The 24,766-nt window shown below is 33.4% G+C and overlaps 1 protein-coding gene across 10 annotated transcripts in view; it reads right to left on the bottom strand.

Annotated features, from left to right (window-relative positions):
• The window catches only part of ATRNL1 (attractin like 1), a 515,292-nt gene that overhangs the window by 236,916 nt on the left and 253,610 nt on the right, over window positions 1–24,766 (bottom strand). For 5 of the 10 annotated variants that reach the window (XM_085319057.1, XM_085319058.1, XM_085319060.1 and 2 more), the window contains one exon: window positions 14,328–14,389. The exons of 4 other annotated variants lie outside the window; for them this stretch is intronic. In XM_085319057.1, coding sequence (XP_085175183.1) covers window positions 14,328–14,389 — 62 coding nt within the window. Of the gene's footprint in view, window positions 1–1,073; window positions 3,659–14,327; window positions 14,390–24,766 lie in introns of those variants that run through there. One more of the 10 variants, XM_085319065.1, reaches the window with a different exon arrangement.

Genomic DNA, 24,766 nt, shown 5'->3' with positions numbered 1-24,766 from the left:
TGGTTTATTTAAGGTGATAAAAACTAAAGCAGACTGCAAAGGATCTCACGATACTGAGAATAGGCAACAAAATATGAGGATGAAATTCAGTGCTAGTGAACTGAAAACAATATGGACAGGAAAAGAAATCACTAACCATATMTACAGAATGATCTAAATTCTAACTTCTAAATCAGCAATCACCACTCAAGAAGAGTCTCGAAGTCATTGTAGATAGTTCCTTGAACAAAACAGCTCCGTTTAGTGGCAGTCACAACAGCAAATAGAATGTTAGGAGAGATTAGAAACAGAATAAAGAAGAAAACCGAAAACAACAGGATGTCAGTGCATAAATCCACAGCATGTCTGTATCTGGAAGACTGCCAGAAGGGCCCACCATCTCATCTCAAAAGGACAAGTTGAATTAAATAGGTATAAAGGAGTACAATTGAGATGATTAGGGGAAGGGTTGTAGAAATACACTTTTCAGTTTTGAAACTACGGGGAGCTGAAGGGAGACATGATGAAGACATAACATCATAGGAATGAGTGCATAGGAAATAGCTTGTCCATAGTGGAAAAACAATGAAATATGTCTAGTGTGGATGTCAGGTCTTCAGCATCAGCTCTGCAGATCTTCTTCTATTTGTTCACATTGCTTACCAATGGACAGAGCATAATCAACCAAAGGTTACTTTTATAGAGGTATTTGGGTATATAGGGATCTCACTGAGTGCATATTGGTATATGTGCACATATTTTAAAAGCTCCTCCTGTCCTTTCTGAAAATGGAAGCTGGGCCATCAAGGAAACTACTACTTAGTTACTTAGACCTTGCTATGCTGTGTGAGACTATGGTTAAATATCTCTATAGACCCACAAACAAATAATGCCCTTTGATTTCAGTATTTTTGCCATCAGTATGAATACGTACTCTTCATTAGACAGTAACTGAAACAATGATCCTTACATTGTATTAAAACATTAATTAATTCTCTTTCCTGCTAAGTATGATTTTTTTTTAAATATGAACCAAAAATAATAATAATCATCGGNAAAAAAAAAAAAAAAAAAAAAAAGCACTACAAACACTGTTGAAAAAAGGGGGTTTTAATGTGGATACATGCAAATGAAGAAAATGAGTCTCATTTGTAAGTTAATGTTTTTAAATTAACATTGTACAAGACTCCTAACAGACCACATATATTGTTTTTCTAAGAATTGTTTTTCTAATGACACATTATTATAGTATTTGTTATCCTCTACTGGCAAATAGAGCATATTTTAATTGATATTTTATAAAGCAAGCACAATACTGAAATAAAAGTAATTAACAATTATTTTTTCTGAAACCATGACTCTGAAAAGCAATTATTGTCACTGCAATTGATTTGTCCCACTGTTCTTGACAAGAATATTGTGCTCATGATTATGATGTGATTGATTCAGCCATCCTTACTTGTGTTAACTAATACACATGACAGGCAGCTCCAAAGATTTCAGCAGCATTATCTGAAGCACAAAGCACTGTAAACAGAATGTTAGGAATCTGATACATATGAAATACATATAAAATGTTGGACGTTTTTAATGATTAATTGAATTGCCCTGCACACAGGTTTTGCAAATATTCTTATAAATAGGAATATTTCAATGATTAGCAATCCTAAATTATTCTGGAAATGAAGTGTTATGGTTTCAAATTAGAAGTGTGTGAGGCTGAGAGGGAAAGTAGTCCTGGCTAGCAATGAAGTAGGACATACAACTTCCAGTCAATAGCTCTGCAGTGTGTGGGGTCACAGAAATAAATCTTTGCTGATTCTGAGAAGCTAAGACATTTCAGACAACTGTATTTGTTTCCTGGTTTAAAATAAGCTCTTGCTGTTACAGCCAGTGAAACATACCACCTATTAAGTCACCATAACCATTTAAGTGGTTAAAGAACTCCCTTCTCTTATTTTTGATAATAGTGAGAATTACTCATGAAAAAAACTAGTAGTAGCAGTGGTGCCATGCACCTACTGCATCCCACATACCATTTTCTGGAACTGATCAGCTAATAGTTGGTCAATCTTTCCTTCTTCACTGACACAGATTTTACTGTTTTCTCCTGCTTCAGCCTAGCTCCATCTCCTACTGTAATCCAGATTCTTCCTGCCCCTATTGTTTTAGTAAAGCAGTAACTCCTAAGCTCCCACTTTCTACCTATTTCCCCATGAAAAAAGTAGCCTGAAGACTTAATTCATCTGTGAATTCCCTAATCCTAAAGCCCTACAAAGGGCTCATGCCCTTTCAACTGCAAAAGATCTAAAATTGAATTTAAAACTGCAAGTATCATGAAAAGTCTTTCAAATGCAGACTTGCATTTATTTATCTATTTGTCTCTCAAGTGGAATTCATAAAAATTAAGCAACAACCTTCAAGTTCATTTGAAGYTCATTACATGAACAATTCTTATCCAGACGTACAAGTGCTTATAATGTTATTTTTGGAAGTAAGCCTGAAAACAGGTATTTTCCATAAATAAAGCTTAGACATATGTTAATTCCCCATGAAAATCATAGAAAAAACATGAAAGTCATATAAAGCCATGAAAGTCATATAAATTGTTCCTAAAACTCACTTCTCAAATGTCTGCAACTACTAACTCCATAAGAACAGAACAACAGTGGAAAAGACATACATATGACCTTCTGCTACTCTGGTTCTCTCAGGTCGATCCTTGTTTGGTAAGGATGCAAGGTAAGGAAGCTCATTGTTAGATCTGCGGAACAGCATCTGCAGAGATGTAATTCATAAAACTACTGAACATGGTTTTAAAAGAAAGGTTTACAAAYATCACACCTTAGCTCCTGGCTGTAAAAAATATGCACAAATATGGGGAATCAGCAGAAAGCACTGTTCTTCAATATACTTTTAAAATATGGCAATAGAAAATGTGCATTCCCTTTTTGCAGTTCACACAGCAAAATAATTGCCACGAGCAGCTCTGCTGGTATAGAGAACACTAGAACACATAAAGTTATTCTAAAGTGAGGAAAGGCTGACAGTTCAGGTATATATAAAGCTGACAATATAGAATTCCACATCTTCCACAGAGTAGATGTATATGAAGTTGAAAATTTATTTTCATCTTATACTACTTATTGACCATGGCAAAAAGATTATAAAGGAACTCCTCAGCAGAGATGTTATTCTCTCATCTTATAAAGAAAAGTACCTGGAACTGTAACTTATTTTAAAGAAAACAGCCTTACAAAGATCTCAGACATAGCCTAGCATTAAAGAYCTCATATAACTGCATCATTAGCCTGTCCACTACAGGAGATATGCTCAGACATGCATAACAATTCTTAAGTGATTTTTTTCATAAATGGAGAAGAGTGTGCTTACATTTCATAACTTTGATAAAACAATGACAGAGGAAGAATATATGTGGAAAAATTATGAAGCTTAAAAAGAGTCCCTTCTCTAAAACACAGAGATTATTTTGRTCTTCTGCAATTAGCACAGACAGTTCTGAGCAAGTGATACCGCTCTTTTGCAGCTGGCCAGGATACAATCTTAATTCATGATTGGTTATAAGCGACAGTTATCTCATCCATGAGGTGGGATTGATGGAATGTAGGTTTTCTGTGCCAACTATCCTCCCTGGGATTGCACGGGACTCCACAAATACCTGGAAAAATTAAGATCAATAGTGGAAAAGGCTTTAAATAATACTACCTAAATATAGCAGATATTATCATGAAGCAACTCTAGAATTGGTTCTGGAAAACATTTACTCCTGACTTACAAAAGGGAGCATATTGCTCTTGCACAGTCCATTAATGTTTTAAAAATGTTTTAAAATTTCTACTACGAGGAGTCAGAAACTTAGGTCTGCAAGCTCTTTTCAATATCAAGTATAGAAGATACAAAAGTAGATTTCATGCCACCCTTGACACAACTATGAAATTCTTAGAACTCTGCATCTTTTCTGTAAATCCATGACATACTAGAATCACTAGTACTCTAGTGGTTGTGGTATCTCAAATCCCTTAGCAGTATCTGATCCAAGCATCACTTCTTTTAGTCTATGACCTTTTCAAGTAATCAAGGCAAAGGCCCTTAAAGAAACCATATCCCTGACCAGGAAATTTCTATCCTTCAGCTGAGATTTCCCAGCCCCCTGTTGGGAGCAGTCACTACCTGTACGGGTATATGCTCAATCCTCTGAAATGCAATGTCAAACGATTTATTCCAACTCCACTCAGGTAGCATTAGCTTTTAGGCACTTATGGAACTACTCAAACCTGATAGTGATCACAAGATGATATTGCTGGTCCTCTACAACTGAATTCTGCACAATTTCTCTCCCCCCCCCCTCCCTTAGGATTTCTTATTAACTAACCAAGAAATCAGTAAGGAAATGCATATTTCACACTCACTACTACTTCTCCCAGATAAATGTGGATGATCCCAATGGACACTATTTTCTAAAAGATCCCGGAAGTTGCACTGCAGCCACTTGTACCACATATGCATGACTACTACGACTCCACTAAAAAAAATATACATTCATCTGTGTGAAATATATGTGAATATATCATACCTATACCTGTATTTCCAAGTGTACCTCTGAGAGAAGAATGGAAGAATAGAATCTGATAATTTGTTTTGGCACTTAAACAGCAATATGAATGAACAAAAAAAAAAAACCAAGAAAAATATGTAAATTGCCTTTAATCAAATATCTATACCTAGAAGACCTGATTAAAATGCAAACAGTTTTCTCTAATTTTTTTAGCTATAATTTGTCCAGRAAGCTTATGGTACAAAACTTGGGAACCAGGACTGGATATTAAGAGGACTGGAGGTAAAGAAATAATGGAGAATATAAGTTCTCTGTTTTAGAGTCTTTGATAGCCTTTTGCACTAAGTGGGGCAGCACTGTATATGTATTCAGGGACTGATTCACCCAAATACCCATACTTGGTACCACAGTGAGTATCCATATAAAACACAAATTATAAACAAAGGATTGGATGCACAAGCTGAGACTCTCCAGACTGAGACAGCTGTTTTGCATACAGAATGTAATGTCTCTTGGAAGCACTTGTAATAAAAGATGCATGTTATCTGTAGGTGGCCGCTTGGCTATAGGAAATGCTTTTGATGAGAGAAGCCTCGCTGTTTTGAGACTGGTGTTGGCAGTGCAAAGATACAGCACTCCAAAGGAGCCAAAATACGTATCGCGGACAAATTAAAACCCTGTGCCATAGAGTTTTCCGAGAGGTTTCCTTAGGACCACTGGATRCTATTCTGGCACCAAATATTTGGACTAGTCTATGAAAGCTAAGAGAAAGACATGGAAAAAAGGGCCTTAGAAATGGAATACTGCAAAAGCATACTCTGTAAGAAAGCTCTAAAGGAGTGCATTTAATATAACTATTAAAAATGTAACTGAAATCATTTTACTGAGGAAAAGAATAAAAGTAAAACAATACATTAAGAAATCAAAAATGTTTTTAATAAAGCTTTGCAATTTAAGTACTGAATGCATAACTGACAACGGTGCATGAAATATTAATRGCAACAAAYGCATTTTATATAAAATATATTTTACTTTAAGTCAGCAACACCAATGAAATATCACCAGTATACTACATAATAATTAAGAACAGCAACTGCACCCTTGTGGGGACTGCATATAATATATATATAGAATACAGAAAAGCCCTAATCTTTTACTTCCCCAAGCATAAAATACTAGAATTGCTTAAAATTATCTCTGACAACTGCCCCAACAAAGCCAAGGTTTATCGTTTTTTTTGTGCAATGAAACACCAAAACCCTTCTTAAATACAAGAAGAAAGAAATGTGTCTGAGCAGGTAACTTGTTACTTGTAAGAAGATGACTATGAAAAATAAGATACTGGTATTTTTTTCAAATATGTACCTAGACCTAAATCTTACAGAGAATTTAGAATTGCATATCTCTATTAAACAAAATAATTATTAAACAATTAATAGCACATATAAACTACATAACAAATATCTATTGCACATACATAATTTTTTTCTTAGCTATATTCCTTTGCATATATTCATAAATATTAACTATGTCAGCAGCCATATTAGAAATAATATAGTAAAGTATAAATGAATGGTCTATTATACAAACAGCCTTCACATGCAACTAAGAAGGGAAAATGAATATAGTGCAAGTCARAAAGTTATTTCAAAGACTAACATGCAACGTTCTATCTGTCATTTAAAGGACCCTGTAATATATTACGCAATAAAACTCTAGATGTGACCTTTAACTCTCAGCTGTTCTTCTTTTCACCCCTTTGAAACTGTTAATAAAGAATTACAATCAGAGAGGTTTAATTTAACTGAAATTAATCTCCAAGGAATAAATAGAACATCACATCCATACAGTGTGATTATGTTTCTTTCACTCATAGAAAATACTTTTATATTTCATATAATTTTATGGGTTTGCCCTTCATGGATGAAATATCCTATATTTTTTCCAACAACTGGTGTTTTATATAAAAAAATCACACCTAAGAAAAAGGAAAAAAACTACGTCCATTACATTTGAGGACAAATTATGAAGTAGAGAATTTTGTATATTTGCAATAAATTTCAAGAAGAACTAGCAATGGAATAAACTGTTTATATTTAAAAATAGATGTGCTTTCACTTCAGAATTTGCAATGATTCTGCTGATTTATACTAATTACTTGAGACTTTAAATTAAGGAGAAAAAAATCTAATTTATTCTAATTACAGCCAATTAGTGTATTTGGGGAAAAAGCACTGCCAACCAAAGCTACATTTCAGTAGCCTCCCAAACTAAAAATTCACCTTCTTTCAATAACACTTTTTTCATTCTTTTCTCATCCTTTTCTTTCACTGCACTACTTCTCTTGTGTAGATGCTATCATTTGCTAACATCATGAAACATATTTAAACAGCCACAAACCCATGCTTATTTAATGAAAGTATTGTTTAGGGTGTTAAACTGGTATATCATCATGAAGTTCTACAAATTGTTAATGGACTCTTATGTTCATTATGTAAGATTTCCAAGAGCTTTTATAAAGAAGCAAACATATTTGAAGCTATAAGTGTAAAGTTAYAGCTCACACTATTATAACCCCTATTATCAAGAAAGTCTGCTTAAGGTAAAGCAAGGCTCTTAGATTTCCAGGCTAAAAAATGATCATTATTTTTCTATATACAGACGACTAAACTTCAGAACCTGACATTTAGAATTTTGGCACAAGATGTGAGGAAAGCAATGTGATTTTGAAACCATATTTTCCTAAATTATGATAAAAATATTGAAAACACATAGAAAACAATTATCCTATAGAGTGTATTTGGGATGCATACATAGACTAAATTCCAACATTAAAATATAAACAAATTATTTAACAATTTCTTAATGTATGAGTTTCACTGTAAAGTTTCCATAATTTTGCTTGCTGTTGATAAAATGACCTCTCCAACCCCACAAAACCCAACAACCAAATAATACACAAAAAAATACAACAAAATCTTCCATGCAAAATTCTTCATTTGGTACAGGGAAATTTTACTGGAATATTTTTATCTTTTAAAAAGTTCATTAAATGAATTTCTTTGAATCCAGATTTCTCCTTTCAATAGTAAATGATTAGTTTTAATATTTTAATATATGTGAAATCCACAATAGTTCATAGAATCATAGAATCAGTAAGGTTGGAAGGGACCTTTGGAGATCATCTAGTCCAACCTCCCTGCTCAGCAGGGTCACCTACAGCATGTTAGACAGGGCTGCATCCAGGCTAGCATGCACTCTAGCACTCTCTTTCCATGGCTTATTACAATCAAATACAAGGTCTCTCAATATTTTTCTACTGCCATAAACAGGTTGCTCATTTCTTTAATGTCACTCATTTCACAGCATGCCATACTGACTGTGTCTGCAAAGACAGACAAGCAAACCACTTGAGAAAGCAGATTGTCATTTGCTATAACAGCTATAACTCTCCTGTTTCTTACTTCTTTTATTTTCATATTATTTTTTTTTTCATCAGCCCTTCTTCCACCTTCCTATATACTTAYATCTGGCAACAAACTTCTGCAGTTAGCTTTGCAACTGGCACATGCACCTATCATAAGAAGGCAGAATGGGTTCTCTTTTGAATTTAAATGACAAAGCAAAATTTCAAGTCTATTTATTATAGATGAAAACCTGCTGTAGGTCTTTTGTTTAAAATATGGTGGACTGAAGTTTCATTAAAAAAGTGACCAGGATTAAGCATTTTAAGAGACAAATAGCTCAGAGCTCCAACATTGTTTTTAGTCTGAAAATATAATTTGCTAATCAGATTTAACAAAATACAATATAAAATGTAGGGAATCAAAACATTAACATAGTATGAATTATCTATGATGCTTCTTATGAAACAAAATACAAAGCATCTGTAAAAAGACATATCCCTGCAAGGAGAACTTTACAGAACTGTCTCAGTGTAGGGGAGTCTTCTCTTCAAAAAGACTTCAGAAAAGACACACTTTCTTCAGCATTCTGGAAAAATGTATTTGGCATACCACCTTCAGAGGCCTCTAGGTTCAACATGCAGCTTTGATTCCAATGAGATTTCATAAAATGAGAAGAGATGACAGAACGCTTTTTGGAATGCTAGGTTACAGGACCATGAAGAGTGAACAGTGGAATTGAAGATTAGTAGTTTATTTTCTTTTTCTTTTTTAGAAAAAAGAGATTTTTTAAAAAATCCTGTAATTATCACACAAACCTTATTGATACGGTATTGCAACTAAATTCAAGCATCATACTACTAGAGAAAAATAATGAACACACATTATGGAATAGAGAGCTTTATTTACAAACTGTTCTATCTAGTAACTTAGTATATACATGCATCTTTTTTTCATTTTGCACAAAGTTACTTTAATACTATGCATTAAGCTTTAATTTAGCTGTCATCAGCATTTACTCCTTTTAGTCTCTATGTCAAATTAACAAACTTGTTAGCTCTGAGGGCATTTCTGAACAGTCAATCTCATGCTCAAACTCTCTCATTCAACTACAGGAATCCACAATCCACAAAAGGCAGAACTTCAAATCTATTCTCGATTCCCTCTGCAGTTAAACCAACTGCAGAACTTATTTCAGTTTATTTACTGTTATTTATGGTGTTAGCAAAAATTGGGATTAAATGCTTCACCAGGAAGAATGAACAACTCTCATAGTCTGTATTTGATATATACATGATATCAGAAATGCAAAATTGTAAATGTGTCTACTTAAAGGAAGAAAAAGCCTAAACCTGCTGTATATAAAGCAAGTATAGAGGCCACCTCCAGATATCAAGCAGAGCAAGCAATCTATACTTTAAGAAACACAATATATTGAATCCAAAATACAGCAAGTCCTAGTACACTCAAATGCACTTCCAAATGACTCAAAGGTTGAACAAAGAAAGAAAAACAGGGAGGAAATAATGGAAAATTGTTCTAGTAACCAAAAGACTAAATGACTCATGTGATGTTATAAACGAGCAACCAATCCAGTGGTACTGGGGAATCTCCTTTGTCTGCAGGCTAATAACAAATGGTTATCTTCTCAGGAAGTAAGAATAAATCAAATAACTCTACAGAAATGAAAAAATTTCCTGATGATTCATAGAAAGGAAGAGACAAATCTATATTCCATAATTCAAAACACAAACATTTTAAGAAAAAAATACCCTCAAAACGCCCACTACAGATGTAGGAGTGGAATTCAAACAACTATTTGCTTTTAAGTGAGATGAAAACTGTTTAATGCTTCCATAAGGAAAAATCAATTTTTTTTTACCCTCAAATGTAAAGCTCACTTTGCCAAGATAACTTGATTTTCATGCTACCTGTAAATATTTTAATTTTGATTTTTTTGATCAGACCTCTGTATTTTTTGAGAATCCAGTCATGGTAGACATGGTCTGATTTTGAAAGATTGCACTTTTGTCTTTTTATGGTGATCAATATTCCATCTCATAAAGCTATGCAGGCAAAATTTTTGCATTAATTGATCATACTTGTTTTTAACAAAAGCACCTGCTCCCCCCACCCCAAAGAAGGCTAGTAAAGAGAACTTGTGTTACGGAATTTGCTCGTTGCACATTTATGCAAAGAATGGCAGATTCAGGAACACAAGCTCTGATACAACCCTCTGAAATGCACCCATCAACTCCATCGTGTGAAACATAATTGAGGCATAATTGTTATGACTTTTTGACATGCACAGTGATCCAGATGAGGCTGGTAAATCTCGTTCTTCCGTAACTGCTGTTTCCTATTCTAACTCATACTGTTAATCCTTGTCCTAACCTAAATCCCCCTCCCTTCCATTTGCAATATTTTTAATATTCTTTTCTCTCACTTGTAGTGCACACAGAATGATACGTCCAAAAGACTGTACCTGCAACCCCAAAGGATCATGTTTTTACTAGAATTTCTAAAAAGTAAAAAAGAAGTATTTTTGAACTTTTTAAGTATCTATGCTTCTTAATGCTACTTCATTCATCACAAATTGAAAATTCTGTAATTCATAATATTACAGAAAAGTGTTATAAAAAAGGCTAAAGCRCACCATGCTAGCCAGTCATAAATACTGCCATTTGGCAGCTTCACATTGAGAGTTAAGCAACAAAAGAAGGAATCATTCTGAGAGCAAAAAGAGGATGTAGGCTGACAGCAACTGCCCAATTAGTTAGTGGCTAGTTGTATGCATTTGAAATAGACTTTAGAAAGAATATTTATGACAGCAGCATTGGATATAAAAACCTATCACAAAAATGGTAATAGTTAACCATTGTGTCCTGCATCAATTTCATGCCTGCAGGAATAGGAGACAAGACTACATTTCTTATCAGAAATCCTGTTTCAGATTCTTAATATAAAAAAAAGTTTCCAAGAAATGCATGAGAACTGTTAGAAGTTCCTAACTATAATTTTATTCACACTAAAGATAGTTATYTTTTAACAGTCTCAAATATCTTAGCTGGTTTGATGCAGAAAAAACAACACAACTGGCACATCTACTTATAATCAATTATAAATAATAAGAATGATAATTAACACTTCCTGTTAACAATACTTTGCATGTTCAAAGTGCTGTAAAAATATTGTTGTAAAAATACGTGGTATGTTGCTGCTATCTAATGTACTGTAAAACTGAGCAATATAACTAAAACAGTGTGCCTTCTAATCCATGCCTTGTATTCATATGTCTGATGTGAATGGAACGAAAAGTAAATAATAAACAGATTGAAAATTTTGCTGCAATCCACCCTGAGTCAGTATCAGAAGCAAGATTAGAATTTAAGAGTTTCTTRGCTCCCAGTTCTGGAATTAGTCAAGTAAAATATGAATAATAGAAACTAATAAATATTGAGCTTGTCAATTTTTACACGATAAAATATGATATAAAGAAAAAGTAAATAATGTCTTCAGAAACTAAGGATGCTTCATATGAAACATCTAAAATTTCTTGACTCAGCTACACTATATTSATTTAAGATTTACAAACACAGAAAACTACTTCATAACTTAACACTGTAGAACAAAACTCAGCCTTTAGCTTATTAAGTGTTCTAGAGGTCAGAGTAATGTAGGAATAGACTTTATATAACTGTGGGGACTGAATTTCTGCAGTATAAAAAGAAAGATAATTCGCATTTGCTGCTTGTGAAATTTTCAAATGAGACTTTACTGCTTCAAAGTAGGTGGAAAAAAAAGTCACTTCTTCACTTGCGAGGGCTAAAAGTATTCAAAGCACCAACTATAAAGCCACACAGATGCCACAGTTTCTATAAGATTGTTAGAAATCTATCACTACCCTTACCCTTCTGTGTTTCTACTTTTAGAGAAAAGGTCACTGAACCTACAGATACAATGAAACAATCCAATATAAAAAGGATGAAAGTAAACAGTGTTTTTCAGTATCATGAATATCACTATGTGGATAATACCTATGTCCCTGTAACCTTGAGATGCTCAGCCAGACCTATAGTTCCCACACAAAACACTCTCACAAGATGGGCAGGGGCTGAACTGCCCCTTGGCAGTGTCAGTCCTACGGAGGCCTGCTCACACCTAACCACCCAGAAATGTTGCCAGAAAAAAGKTTTTCCTTTTTATCTACTGTTTGATACTCTAGGAGCAACAGTATCTACATAGAAAGCAAAATCAAGCAAAAGAGAACAGAAATCTCTTTTCTCGGAGATGAACACTCTAATTAAAAGGCTGTTGTCTGTTCAGACAGGTCTGTTTTGTCACCCACGTACTTGCACATAGATAAAAGATTTTGTTTATACCCTAATACAGAACATAGCTCAAAGACATTTCAGAGAAGTACAATTCAGTTCTTAAAAGTACCCTTTTTGCTATTATTTTAATTTACTACTTGCTTACACTTTCAGTATTGTGAACACTGAAAAGCGACTCCTAATTAAACTGGTTACCAAGTGATATTCAGCTTTGGAATACCATAGGTGTCACACATTAAACTCTAAAAGAGAAAAGTTTCTGAAAGATATTTCAACTTTTTTCATTCATTTGTAGGAGTTTACCATACAACTGTACATAAAGATTTGAAAATATATTTTGATCAAGATTGTATTTATCACTGTAACCATCAAAAAGAAGACTCAAACCTTAGCTGAATTCGTGTCTGCCTTTGGAGGATGCCTTGCCACTAGATTTCATAGTCTTTTGTACCTTGCTGGGATTACTGCAATGCTCTAGTCACAACATTTTCTGTTTTCTTTAGAAATACCTATGTATCTACATACATTACTTATTTCTGCAAYTGGATTCCTAAGGTTGTTTTTAAATGTTATGCTGCAGACAGCTGCAAGCCCCTCTTCTTGAGCTGACTGTCTGCTGAAAGCTTTGGTAGGACAATTATTTTGCGGCTTCACTAGCTGGCAGSTGTAGTCTTTCTTTCAGTAAGGGGTGTAACATTGGCTTTGGTTTCCGCTTAGCTTAGAGTACAGGTAAAGCGATCACTGTTTTCACCAGGATCACACGGAGCTTGCATCTACCTGGAACAACCCATACCAGACACATACCAGGAAAGCTAATGCAATACATCTACAGAGATGGCTTCACTCCATAATTTAAAGCAATTGTTCACCTTTTTGAAGCCAGCCTTATTGTGTAGGGCAGAAATGAATCACTTACTCATCTACTTCTGCTACTTGTTGCAGCACCTTTCTACCCTAACGTGCTCAGACTTCTTCATCTTCTGTGATAAAAGTTTGTCTTCTTAAGATTCACTTGAACATCCTCATTTTTCGGATCTTGCTGGTTTCCCAGAAAAATAAACCACTAGACTGACCTTTAGGCAACCAGTATTTTATCACTTTGTGTGCAGTGAAAGAGTAATAGGCTTCTTTGCATAAGCTGGTAGGCTGTTCTCCATTAGCCAATGCACTGGGTGAGGTAGAGTTCAATGACCATTCATTTCTGCCCCCTTTTAAATGCCATTAATCAATAGAACTGGATCTGTTCAGTGCATTGATCCTTCAAGTATGATTCCTCAAAGTACAGCAAACAAAAGTTCTGTTGTGAACTTATTGTGAAATAAATGCTTGGCAGTTTTAGAAATCTAGAAAGTCTGATGAACAATAATTGTCTGTCACTGTTCACGTTTTACACACGTCATGGTTACTAACAAGTAACTTTATAGTAAAATTCCAAAGTAATGCATGTAGCAAATGCATGTATATTAAAGTTTGTGACATTTTATAAGACAGCTGAACTTTTAAGAAGTTTTTCAGGGGAATTTGTTCAGATGCTAGAATAGTTGTGCATGTACAGATCAAGAAAATTCCGGCACAGCTGTCACAACCAAATCTCATGCATCACTTATTGCCTTCCTCAATTCATCTCTAACTCACGAAATTATTAGTAATGAATTTTTGTGCTTTATTAAAAAAGTTAATAAGCCATTGAACAGAAGCATCATGTACAATAATTCTATAAAACAGTTCACTAAAAATTCTCACATGTAAATTATTTGAGTTTAAATCAGTATAGCTGTCTTCTCTTACTCGCTATAATACAAAGTACACATCTAAGTTTTATGCAGGAAATGAAGTGAAGACTGTGCTACTGAATATATCAAAACTAAGAATCGCCTTCAGTAAAGTACTGTATCCCCCATTGGTACAAATTAGTGAACATAGTTTAAAGACTTCCTTTAAGGGATTTCTTAAGATTAAGGAGCTGGAGATGACATTGGTTTGATGGAACAGAATTAGCATGGATTGTGTCAGAAGGCAGAAAAAGCAATTTACCTGAAGAAGGTGACAAAGAACTGCACAAGATCCATGATAGTATTGTGCTGTGAGAAGGCAATCTGCAAGTAAAATAAAAGTAAATTACAACATTTTCAGAATCAACAATTGCTTTTAGGCTGAGGTTTAATGGCTCTATGGATGATCAATTTCAAGTCTAGTGTGCACACATCTTCATTTACCATAAAGCGAGACGAGTAAGTAATGTCTGTCTTTGTGTTAAAATACAAACAATGGAATATAGTCTTACTAYTGCAGTAAAGTTAATAGAAATATCTACATAAAATTTGTGTTCAACATAATTCCAACATTCAAAATATTTATAAACTGTATTGATATAAACCTTTTTTATAATCTCCTCATATTGAGACAAGATTTTAAAAATGACAAGCAAAAGTATTTTGTACTTAATATATTTAAAATATTTTAATTGTATAATTTTAAAGTGAATGCATGCATTAAAAGTTGGACAAATCTTGTGCATAACAAAACTATTTCAAATCACATTACTTTAAAGTAAAAAAAAAAAAAAATTACATTTTTAGAATCTCACCAGAACATGCATTAGCTCAACTCTTTACTATAATTTTTCACAAAGATGTAATTATTATCTCCAAGACAGCATCCACACACAGACACACACTCATGCTTGCATGGAACAGAACCTATAATTACTTTTAAACTAATGTTAAGGATTGTATTTAATATTTAAGTTATTTCTTTAATTTTCCTAAGTCCTTGTCTTGTTCAATGTTCATAAAGTATAATTATCAAAGATATACAGAATTTTCTACTTYGAAATGCATGAGGTGTTTATCTAACTATATTTCTAGTCTATCCAAATAATTGTTGTTTTTATAGATCTTTGTGGATTTAAGATCTGATCGTGACTAGTCATTATACCCAATCACTCTGATTCCCTTTCACAATTTACTTGTGAACTTTAGAAATGATAACTCATGATACTCAGGAATTCTTTTTTTTTTTTAGGGGAAAATGTAAATAATAATGTAAATAATGTAAACTTTAGTTTTGTAATAGTGTTACTGTGCCTTGTGCCAGCTAAACACGGCCAAACCACAGGTCAGAATATTACTTAGTCTAAGCAAGCAGAGCATGAAAGTTGCATCATTCCAGGAATAAGCACGGAGGGTACCATCATGCAAATACATCTCTACAATGTAGTTTCTGTTTTCTCTTTACTATGTTACTATTGCAATAACATAAGTAATTCTAGAATTCAGAGCACAGGAAGCAGGTATTTCAAACTTCCCAGGCTATAACACCAAGAAAAGTACTAGATAAATTAATCTGAGCATAATTTAGTGTAGTAAACTCCTTGAGAGAGATAAACTCTCCACCCATTACCAGCAAAATCTCATTAAAGTGCTATCATCTATCTCCTTTCACGAGAGAGATGGTGCACATGCCCGACAGAAATAGGTTGCTGTGTTTAGATCAAGGCCAAACCTACATTCTGGCCCAGGAGTCTGTAGAAAGAAAAGAAGTGGAAGCCTATGCGGGATGGAGCAGGAGAGAAAGAACTCTCTTGGACTCAGTATGCAAGTTTACATTCATTCAATGCAAGCAGAATTTTGAAATTCTCAAAAACTTGAAGTTACTGTCATGATGAATACTGTATCAAAATTAGAGAGAGTATAGTAAAAAACAAGAAAAATTGGGGAGAAATTACAGAGTGGGCTAAATTGGCAAAATATCTGCTAATACCAAAGTAACCTTTACAAAGAAAAGAATAAAACCTGACTAAAGATCTGAAGAGTTGTTTGGCCCAATATGAAGAACATCCTGGGTATAAACAGTTCTTTAAGAATAGCTTAAGTGAAAAATAAAACAATCAAACTGCACTTTAAATGCAGGCAGGATTCCCTTCAAATAATATTTAGCATTCAAAATAACTGCTGGCTTTTCCAGAATATTTGTTACAAATACCGTATTTCAGAAGATGAATTAATACAAAGAGATAAAACAGAAGGCATTTTCAACAGAGTTCATCTTTAATGACACAACTAAGGTGTTTGGGTTGAAAAAACATTTATACATATTGCATTACCGTAATTATTTTAGTTTATGTTAATTAAACACAGAAAAATTTGTTCTACACAGGTTTTAACTTTTGACATAAAATAAAGATATTAGAGATGAACAGCTCTTTTGTTTATTTGTAGTTTGCAACACATTATGCCTAAGTAGCCCTCACATCTACTAAATGCCTAATAAGCCTGTGGGTGCCACAAATATTGTTTGCGTCTTCCCTTACAAATGAGGATCAAGACAAAGCCGTAAGGTATAAATGATTCTGTTAGATAAGAAATTTCAATTCTAAATCTTATCTCCATCATTTCCTGTAGAATAGAATTACCAAGTGGCATGCAGTAAATATTCATCTACGCCAGAAGCATCTCTGTGAGTGAATACACAGAATTTCCAGGATAAAATTAGCTCCCTAGAAAAAATGGGGAACAATTACATCTCTGCTTTAAACAGCCTAGCACTGAAGAATRGAAGTATGATTACTTATAGTACTGTAATAAATTACTCACAATATGATTTCAGGTGTAGATGCTAATACTTGCATTTATCAGTATTAGGCTTTTAAAGGAGAAGTCAAAACAGATAAATATAAATATGGCAGATATAGATATGGCTATAGATACAGATATATTTAGCTAATTAACCTTTGTGACCTACTCCACTCTCTGAAGGAAGGTTACAGACAGCTATCTGTCATAAATGTTATTGAACAGTTTTCACATCCTTAAGCAAAACTACTAGAAAAACTCTCATCAATTAAAACAGTTCATTTCCTTGCTTAACTAGGGTTAAAAGCTTTCCATGGTGGAGACTCGTGGCTCAGTCACTGGTGATAACTTTCTGACCCAGTACTGTTATAGACCAACTGTTTTGCAACATGACTTAAGATATTTTTCTGAAAACTACCAAATGCTTATTCTTCCTAAATCTTTTGCTACTGACTGCAAAGAAAAAATAAAGAAATGAAGCATACATTTTAAGGTAAATTAGAGTTTAACACTTTCACAATAAAGAGGTCCAAAACTGTACCCTAAATATCACAGAACCATATTCAGAGAGCTTCAGGATATACAACAAAATCTTTAATATGATTTCATAATACCGGCTCATTTTTATTTTCCTTAGCAACTACTTATATTACTGGAATATCCACACAAATAATGCCACACGACTTGTACCTGGCCAAAAGTTTTGCTTCTTAGGAAAAAACAAACAAACAAACAAACACTAAAAGAACTAATAGCTGATTTTTGATTATTACATTATCAAACTATAAYGAATATGCTGAAAAAAATACAATACTTATATATTAGCTTCCTACTCCAGTAGGGCAAAGTCCAAACTCAACACTTGCTTCACAACAACTAAAGTTGTGTTTCCTCATAGTTTTGAGGAGAAAAAAGTATGACATAGCTCCATCAAGAATGAAAGCTGCCCTATTATTAGAGGATATGTACTTGAACAGCCTGCCATGGATAAACATGAATTTTTGTAGCGTAGTTTGGAAAGTTCTAATGGTAGCAATACTCTAGCTATGATGATCTATTTTAAAATGACAGAGTTGTAGTCATCAATATTTTTACAAGATAAAAAGGAGCCAAGTTCTTCAGCATGCAAACTCTTCTTGATGTTCTGAATAGAAGGGGGTGGGGGAACTTCAAAACAAAATAGCATTTGGGAAGATTGTTCAAAGTTTAATCAAATATGTAAATTAGATCATATACGAGATTGTGTTCTTGTGTGGAGTAGAAAGGATAATAGGTGAAAGAAGGAGAGTTGATATGGTAGGTAAGGTGCAAGGAAAAAAGAGATGGATAGTTTCAACCTGTGAAACAGGAAAAAATAAGTGTGTGCAAGGAAATTATAAAATGCCATAAAACTGTTATATCTATTGAAGTCATAGCTTTTTGTATTCAGTAATGAATTTAGTCTCAAGGTTCATCCTGAAAATGAAGGAATTTTGTAAGTAACTTCTGCGATACGTTCTGAAATTCACAGTCATAAGAGCTCAAAGGTAGTGTAAAGAGCTTACAAAGGAAGATGTGTTWTATATATATATGTTACAGTTCATAGTCTTAAAGATAGAAAGCTACATGAAAAAAAAAAATGATGGGCAATAACTGAGCAGTGGTGATTGTTTCAACAAGCACCACTGATGTGGCTGTCTTCTCTGTCATGTTGAGGCCTTCAAAAAAAGTTATATGATTTTAAAGAACCCTTAAGAAGCCCTTAAGAACTTCGTATCAGGTAAACAAGGCACTGTGACCCGATACATTTTTTATAGGAGGATTCAAGAGCCAGTTATCTTGGAGGTGAGCCCTGCTGGGGAAATCTGATGGAGAATTATGGAGATTATTTATTTCTTTGGAGTCCTCCAAGTTGTGCGGAATACGCCAGAGAGCACTGAACATGAGGATGCATCACAACTAACATTTTCCTGTACAGCATTTCTTAATTTTCACAAAGTTTTGGTTATGTGCTTGATGTAGGAAACACACTTTACACTGAGTAATGATGTTTGGAATATGGCTGTTGAAATAGGAACAAGTTTTGAATGATTTTTCCAATCTCTAAAAGTTAATGTCTGAGGAAATAGATTTTTTTCCCCTGCTCTAAACAGTTCATGTGGTGTTCACACTGCTCATTGTAAGGAGTATTAATACAGTCCCACAAAACAATAGGTCAAGATCTGTTCCACATCACCCATATTTTTAAATTATGTAATGGTTTATAAATGAGACATATCTTGAAAGTCTAACTTAGGCACATCTTCTATATGGAAACAAGTTTGGCCTTGGAAAACAGGAATTTTGTGTTTTAGTTTGAAAAATACAGCTGAACAGCTATCAAGAAATTGTCTGTGCAATTCTGCTTGGAAGCCAATACAGCAAAAGGAAAAAAGAAAGGAAAAATTAGTCACAATAGGAGTGCACTAAATCAAAATTCCACATTCACAGTAGATATGAATCCAATATACGGAATGGTTCATATATTCAAGTAATGTATAAAAAAGCAATTTTAATCTATGCTCCATTTCAAAACAGTTTGTATTAACCATTAATGTGAGCTTCTCACACTCAGACTCTCAGACAATGAACAAATACCACTTTTCAACTTCCATTAATAAAATTCTTTCACCTTCCACTATCAGTAAATTAAGAATGGGCAAATAAAATAAAATAAAATAAATACATGTTAAAAGTTTGGTAGATGGTCTCACTACTAAACCTCAAAACATAATATGAAAAGGTCAGAGGTAACCTAAAGTATGCAGTCTGGACTGTGCTGATAATGGATACTTAAACCCTACAAAACTATTAGTTTTTTTAGTATCATGAAAACTGTAATTGAATTCCTTCCTGGATAAAATTATTATATATAGGTACTATGTATATTCTAAATCAAAAGAAGTGAAAATTGACTGAACATGAAGATCAATTTATTTGGCAGTCCAACCTCTTTTACATTTTCTCAAGGAACACTTCTTGACTGAAGCAACTTTAGACAACTGAAATCTAAAAGGCAGCCAAGGAAAATAATTTTGTGGATGAGAACATTTTCTGTGTATAAAGTTTTTAGCAGGAAAGATGGAAAAGACCAAATACACGGAAATGGGATGTTGAAAATTTTATAAATGTAACGACATCTTTCATTTGTCATTTGTGGTATGAAATGAATCTCGGATGCAGAATATGCAGAAATATAACTGCAGAAATCCAAGTATATTGTTTTTAAAGGCATTATTCTGTATTGTATAAAATCAAGCAAAAAAATCTATGTATATCTTTAAACTTAGTAATTACATAGTTAGTTACGGGATTTATGACTGTAATCTTTTGTTTAAATATAACTACATTTATTTATTTTTAGAAAGAGAAGAATGATAATGTTTTCTTCACATTGGAATTTCAACATGAACAGGAACAGTACCTCCATCAATGGAAGGTAGATGGTAGGAAACCATCTTTTTCACAATAGAAATATTCAATGTATTGAACACAAAATGTATTTGCTTTTCCTTTGGACAACAAAAATTCCTACTGAATGTGGTAATAAAAGGACAAATAYACCACCAGTGAATTCAAGTAATTTTTGTATGGTCTAGAAAAACATTAAACACTTTAATATGGAGAGTAAAAATGCCATATACATTCATTCTAAATAATGGCTTTTCTAGAACTTGAGAAAGACGTTTGAAAGAGTATGTCTCCTAATTATTCCATGTAGAAATTAAGCATCTCGTAAAAATCATCATCTAGTTTATAATAATCAACAGAAATAGAAAGACACTTCAGAGGTGAGTGATTCTAAAATAGATGTCTAACAGTATGCATGACCATTTGTCTCCGTTGACTACATAAGGAGTCTATGATTAGCTTAGACTAACCTAACACTAAACTTAGAATATATCAATAATATTAGGGGAGATACATTTTAGCCATAATTTCTGAGTACCGATCAGATATTTATCCATAACAACATAATGTGTAAATAGAAAAAAAGATATATTTAGTCTTTCCAGGTTGAAATGATCAGAACAGCAATATGGAGTTAAATGTCTGCTGACAAGACGCTTCCTGCTTTCCACTGTACTGATGCCAACAAAAAATGTGGTCCAATGTTCTGTGCTGATAAACAATCCTCCCAGAAGATGAGAATTAGTTACAATAAAACTGTCATACTGACAGCATAACTTGAACAATAAAAATAATTTCAAGAAAAGTGGACTCCACATCAAAGTCTTCACATCATTAAGGTTTGATAAACAGCTTCTAGAGAGTAGCTTAGCATGCTGTAGTCCTGTCTTTTATGATGGCACACACTAGATTATCCAAACATCCACCGCTTTCTTTCTCAGGCAATACAATAATTACAGGATATTATTTGCACTACTCCAAATCATGAAAGGTTGGAAAACAACCTAGATTTGTCTTCAAGTGGGATGAATGACATTCCTAGTGAAGGATTTTACAGTTGAATTTTTTCCTGCCTCACACTTTGCCTACTAAAATTGGTATGCATACACTCTCATTTACTTTACTCCTATATTTAAGTTGCACATGTGTACACACATGTACTAATACTTACTACACATAGAAATACTTAGTTAATAACATCCAAGAAGTGAAGAAGAAAAATTGGGGGGAAAAAGTTTTCCAAATTACAGTTTATTGCAGTATGGAAAGTATCTCTGGAATGATTAATACAGACATTATTAAAAAATGAAATATTGAGTATTTAAGTCAATGAGAGAGTGAAAGAAATTTAGAAGTCATAGGCAGGGGAGAAAAGATATGTTTCAAACTTAAAGAAAAAAAAGATCAAAACTAGTTGCAGCAAATACCTAGAGTATCAGAAAGTTATTTTAGAAATAAATCTTTGCAGGACTAGGTTTCCCACCAACACACTGTGAAACAGCAAACCATTAGACAACACCTTCATTAACTCTAGTGTTTAAAAGTCTAAGTCAGATTAAATGGGCAGGTAGAAAAATTAAACATAGAAGCACAGGGAATGGTGAGGGAATATGCCAGGCAGAGTGGGGAAAAAAAAAGAGAATAGTTTTAAACAGTTAAAACCTAAATTCTAATACATAGAGAAAGCCAGACACATTGAATGATTATATGGTTTTGGTGATCAAAGTAAATTTAAAAGTATTTTTTAACTTGCTAGAATTTGATTTCTCTCCTATTTCAGCAATTAGATCTTTTTATGACTTAGACAAATTAAACACTACAACTATCATCACAGAATCATAGAAATGTTAATTGGAAGGAACATCTGGAGTTCACGCTGTTCAACTCCCTTTCAAAGTGGTCCACTTCAAAGCAGGACCACTGTCAACACTAGATCAGCAATAGCTTTTTTTTTCTTTTTTTTTTTTTTTAATGCCTGCTACTACAGAGATGAGTTTAGCTCCATCATCTCTGTAACATCCCCAGAAGTAGTTGCACTAACAGTATTGTTTCCACAAAATGTCACATTTAAATCTAAAACTAAAATACAATCTTATTTTATGAAGACTGAATTAGCTGTTTAGCTGTTTAGGCAAATGACAGCTTACCATAAAAAATGGACCCCGATTTTATATTAAAAAAAATATTTACATTTACATCAGGAGATAAGTCTACATTATATAGCTAATCTTACAAACAGAAACCTAATACACTGTATTGCTTAAATCCCCAGTGTTTAGACTTCAATTCTTCAGGCAGCTAATACAAAATTGTAATCACTTATTACAAAAATTAGGAAAATAATTATTTTTGACAGGCATTTCATAGGAACCAAGGAATAAATGAATACAGAACTGATTATTTTTCCTTCCTTTTTTTTTTTTAAGTAAATGAATTTTCTTTGAACATGAATTAAAAAATGGATTACTCAAACAGGCCAAGTAAAAATTAGTATTGCAATAGCTGAGGGTTGAAATAGTAACTAAATAAAGCTGTTTACTTCTTGAAAAAAGACTTGTTTTAACACAGCTCTTTCCATAAACATTCCATAAGCATTCAGTGAGGATTTATTACTACATAGAAATTACATCCCCAAAGAAAAGCAGAATTCTGTATTCTAAAGTTTATAAACATCAAAAATGTCCTATTTTCCTCCATGGAAGACATTTTTCACCTTTCCTAAAAAATCTATGCTAGACTATTTCAGCAATTATATAACTTAATATGATGGTTATGGAATTTAAAGTATACATTTGAAGTTCATGATTATGTGTGTTTCTGCAAATACACATAAGGACACATGGAAAATGCTCTACAAAAAATATATGTTTTGCAAAATCCTCGAAGCCTTTATCTTCTTAGATACAGCCACATACAAAACCAGTACAGCTGGTTTTGCCAGACAACCTACTAGTTAACTTACTGGTTGGTCTGCAGTTTAATAAAAATGCTAATAATTTTTTATAGGGCAATATAAGCTGAATTTAAAAAACTTGTGCAACATTTTATACATTTTAGAAATTGAATACTTGGTTAGAAAAGGCAAAACATACCCCAGATTTTGCATAAAGATCACATCATTCAACATAATGTATGTAAAAATCATTGGTGAGATGCCAAGGAAAGGGCAAAGCATTTTCTCAAACACACAGAGTGATTTCCCAAAGTTTGTTGTTATAAGTGTAGAGTATGCTATAAAGCTGTTGGAACTGTGGAATAAAAATCTTGTATTTGCAATAGCACTTTGCTTGATTACTCTGGATTAGCATATTTATGAGGTTACCCAGCCTCAGGTTTTAACCCACGATTCAAAGGTTTATATCAGCATGGGTAATGGATTACACAGAAGTGTATGGTCTATGATATCCCAAAGGTATGTGTCTTTCATAAGATTTATGTATATAATACCATTTTGTAGAAATTACATTTTCTGATCTTTTGTGCGGTGCTTGGCTATTCGTCTCCCTAATCTGTAAAACAACCAAAAGGAATCATCCTCATTCAGAGAAATTTATTGATGCAGCTCCCCCTCCCCCTGCTCAGCTATTGATAAGACCAAGACAGACAGAGGCTTTAATTCCTTGATGCGGAAATGCTACTACAATGAGAGCAGAAGCCATAGTGAGCATATTGTATCCCAGTAAATTTCTGAAAAGAGAAAGGACTCTGTATTCTAGCAAGTATTCATAAAACAAATACTTGAATTTTGTTCGTCCTATAATCAGCACTATCACAGAATAAATCCAGGAGTAAAAAAAAAAGTCTCATTTTTTTCTCCAGAGGTGAACGCTGACTGCATTAAAATTAATGGCGCACGGCTATTGAAATGCTTAGCCCTGTCTTTCATGAAAGGCTATAGCTAGCCATAAGATAAGTCAGGAAGGCAGTTTATGCAGAGCGGCTTTTTCAAAATTATGTGCATCCAGATGAAATTTTTTTAGCATCATTGCAAAATGATGAAAAAGAAGATGCAGAAGCCTCATCAAACTGTAGAAGGAAAATGTCAATCAGCTTTATCATTATTTCTGCTTGTTACAAAAGATCCACACTTATAATCAGAAATAGGAAAAGTGAGGTACACAAAATAGGGTGTGTGAATCAATCATATGTGTATGTATGAGAGTGAAGATAAAAGAGGACACATACAAAGCTTTATGATTTAGGATACACAACCTAAAACGATACGAGGAAAAAAAATACAACTGATTTGACTTGAACAGCAGATCACACTAATGTGAAAATACGAATTACTTGAAATAAAGTGGTTTTTTAACCAAAAAAACCCCAGCCTACTAACAAAGAAAATATATCACACATAAGGAAGWAAACTAGTTTAATGCTCTTCTTCAGAGGTGATCAAAAATCCAGAAACTGACAACTAAGACTTTTTCAAGATAAAATGAGAAGTAAATGATAAGGATTAACAGAACA

This window comes from Rhea americana, unplaced genomic scaffold, assembly GCF_003343005.1.
Source record: "Rhea americana isolate MKP2758 unplaced genomic scaffold, rheAme1 scaffold_57, whole genome shotgun sequence".
In the NCBI taxonomy this organism is placed as follows: domain Eukaryota; kingdom Metazoa; phylum Chordata; class Aves; order Rheiformes; family Rheidae; genus Rhea; species Rhea americana.
This window is presented reverse-complemented; position numbering and strand designations above follow the sequence as displayed.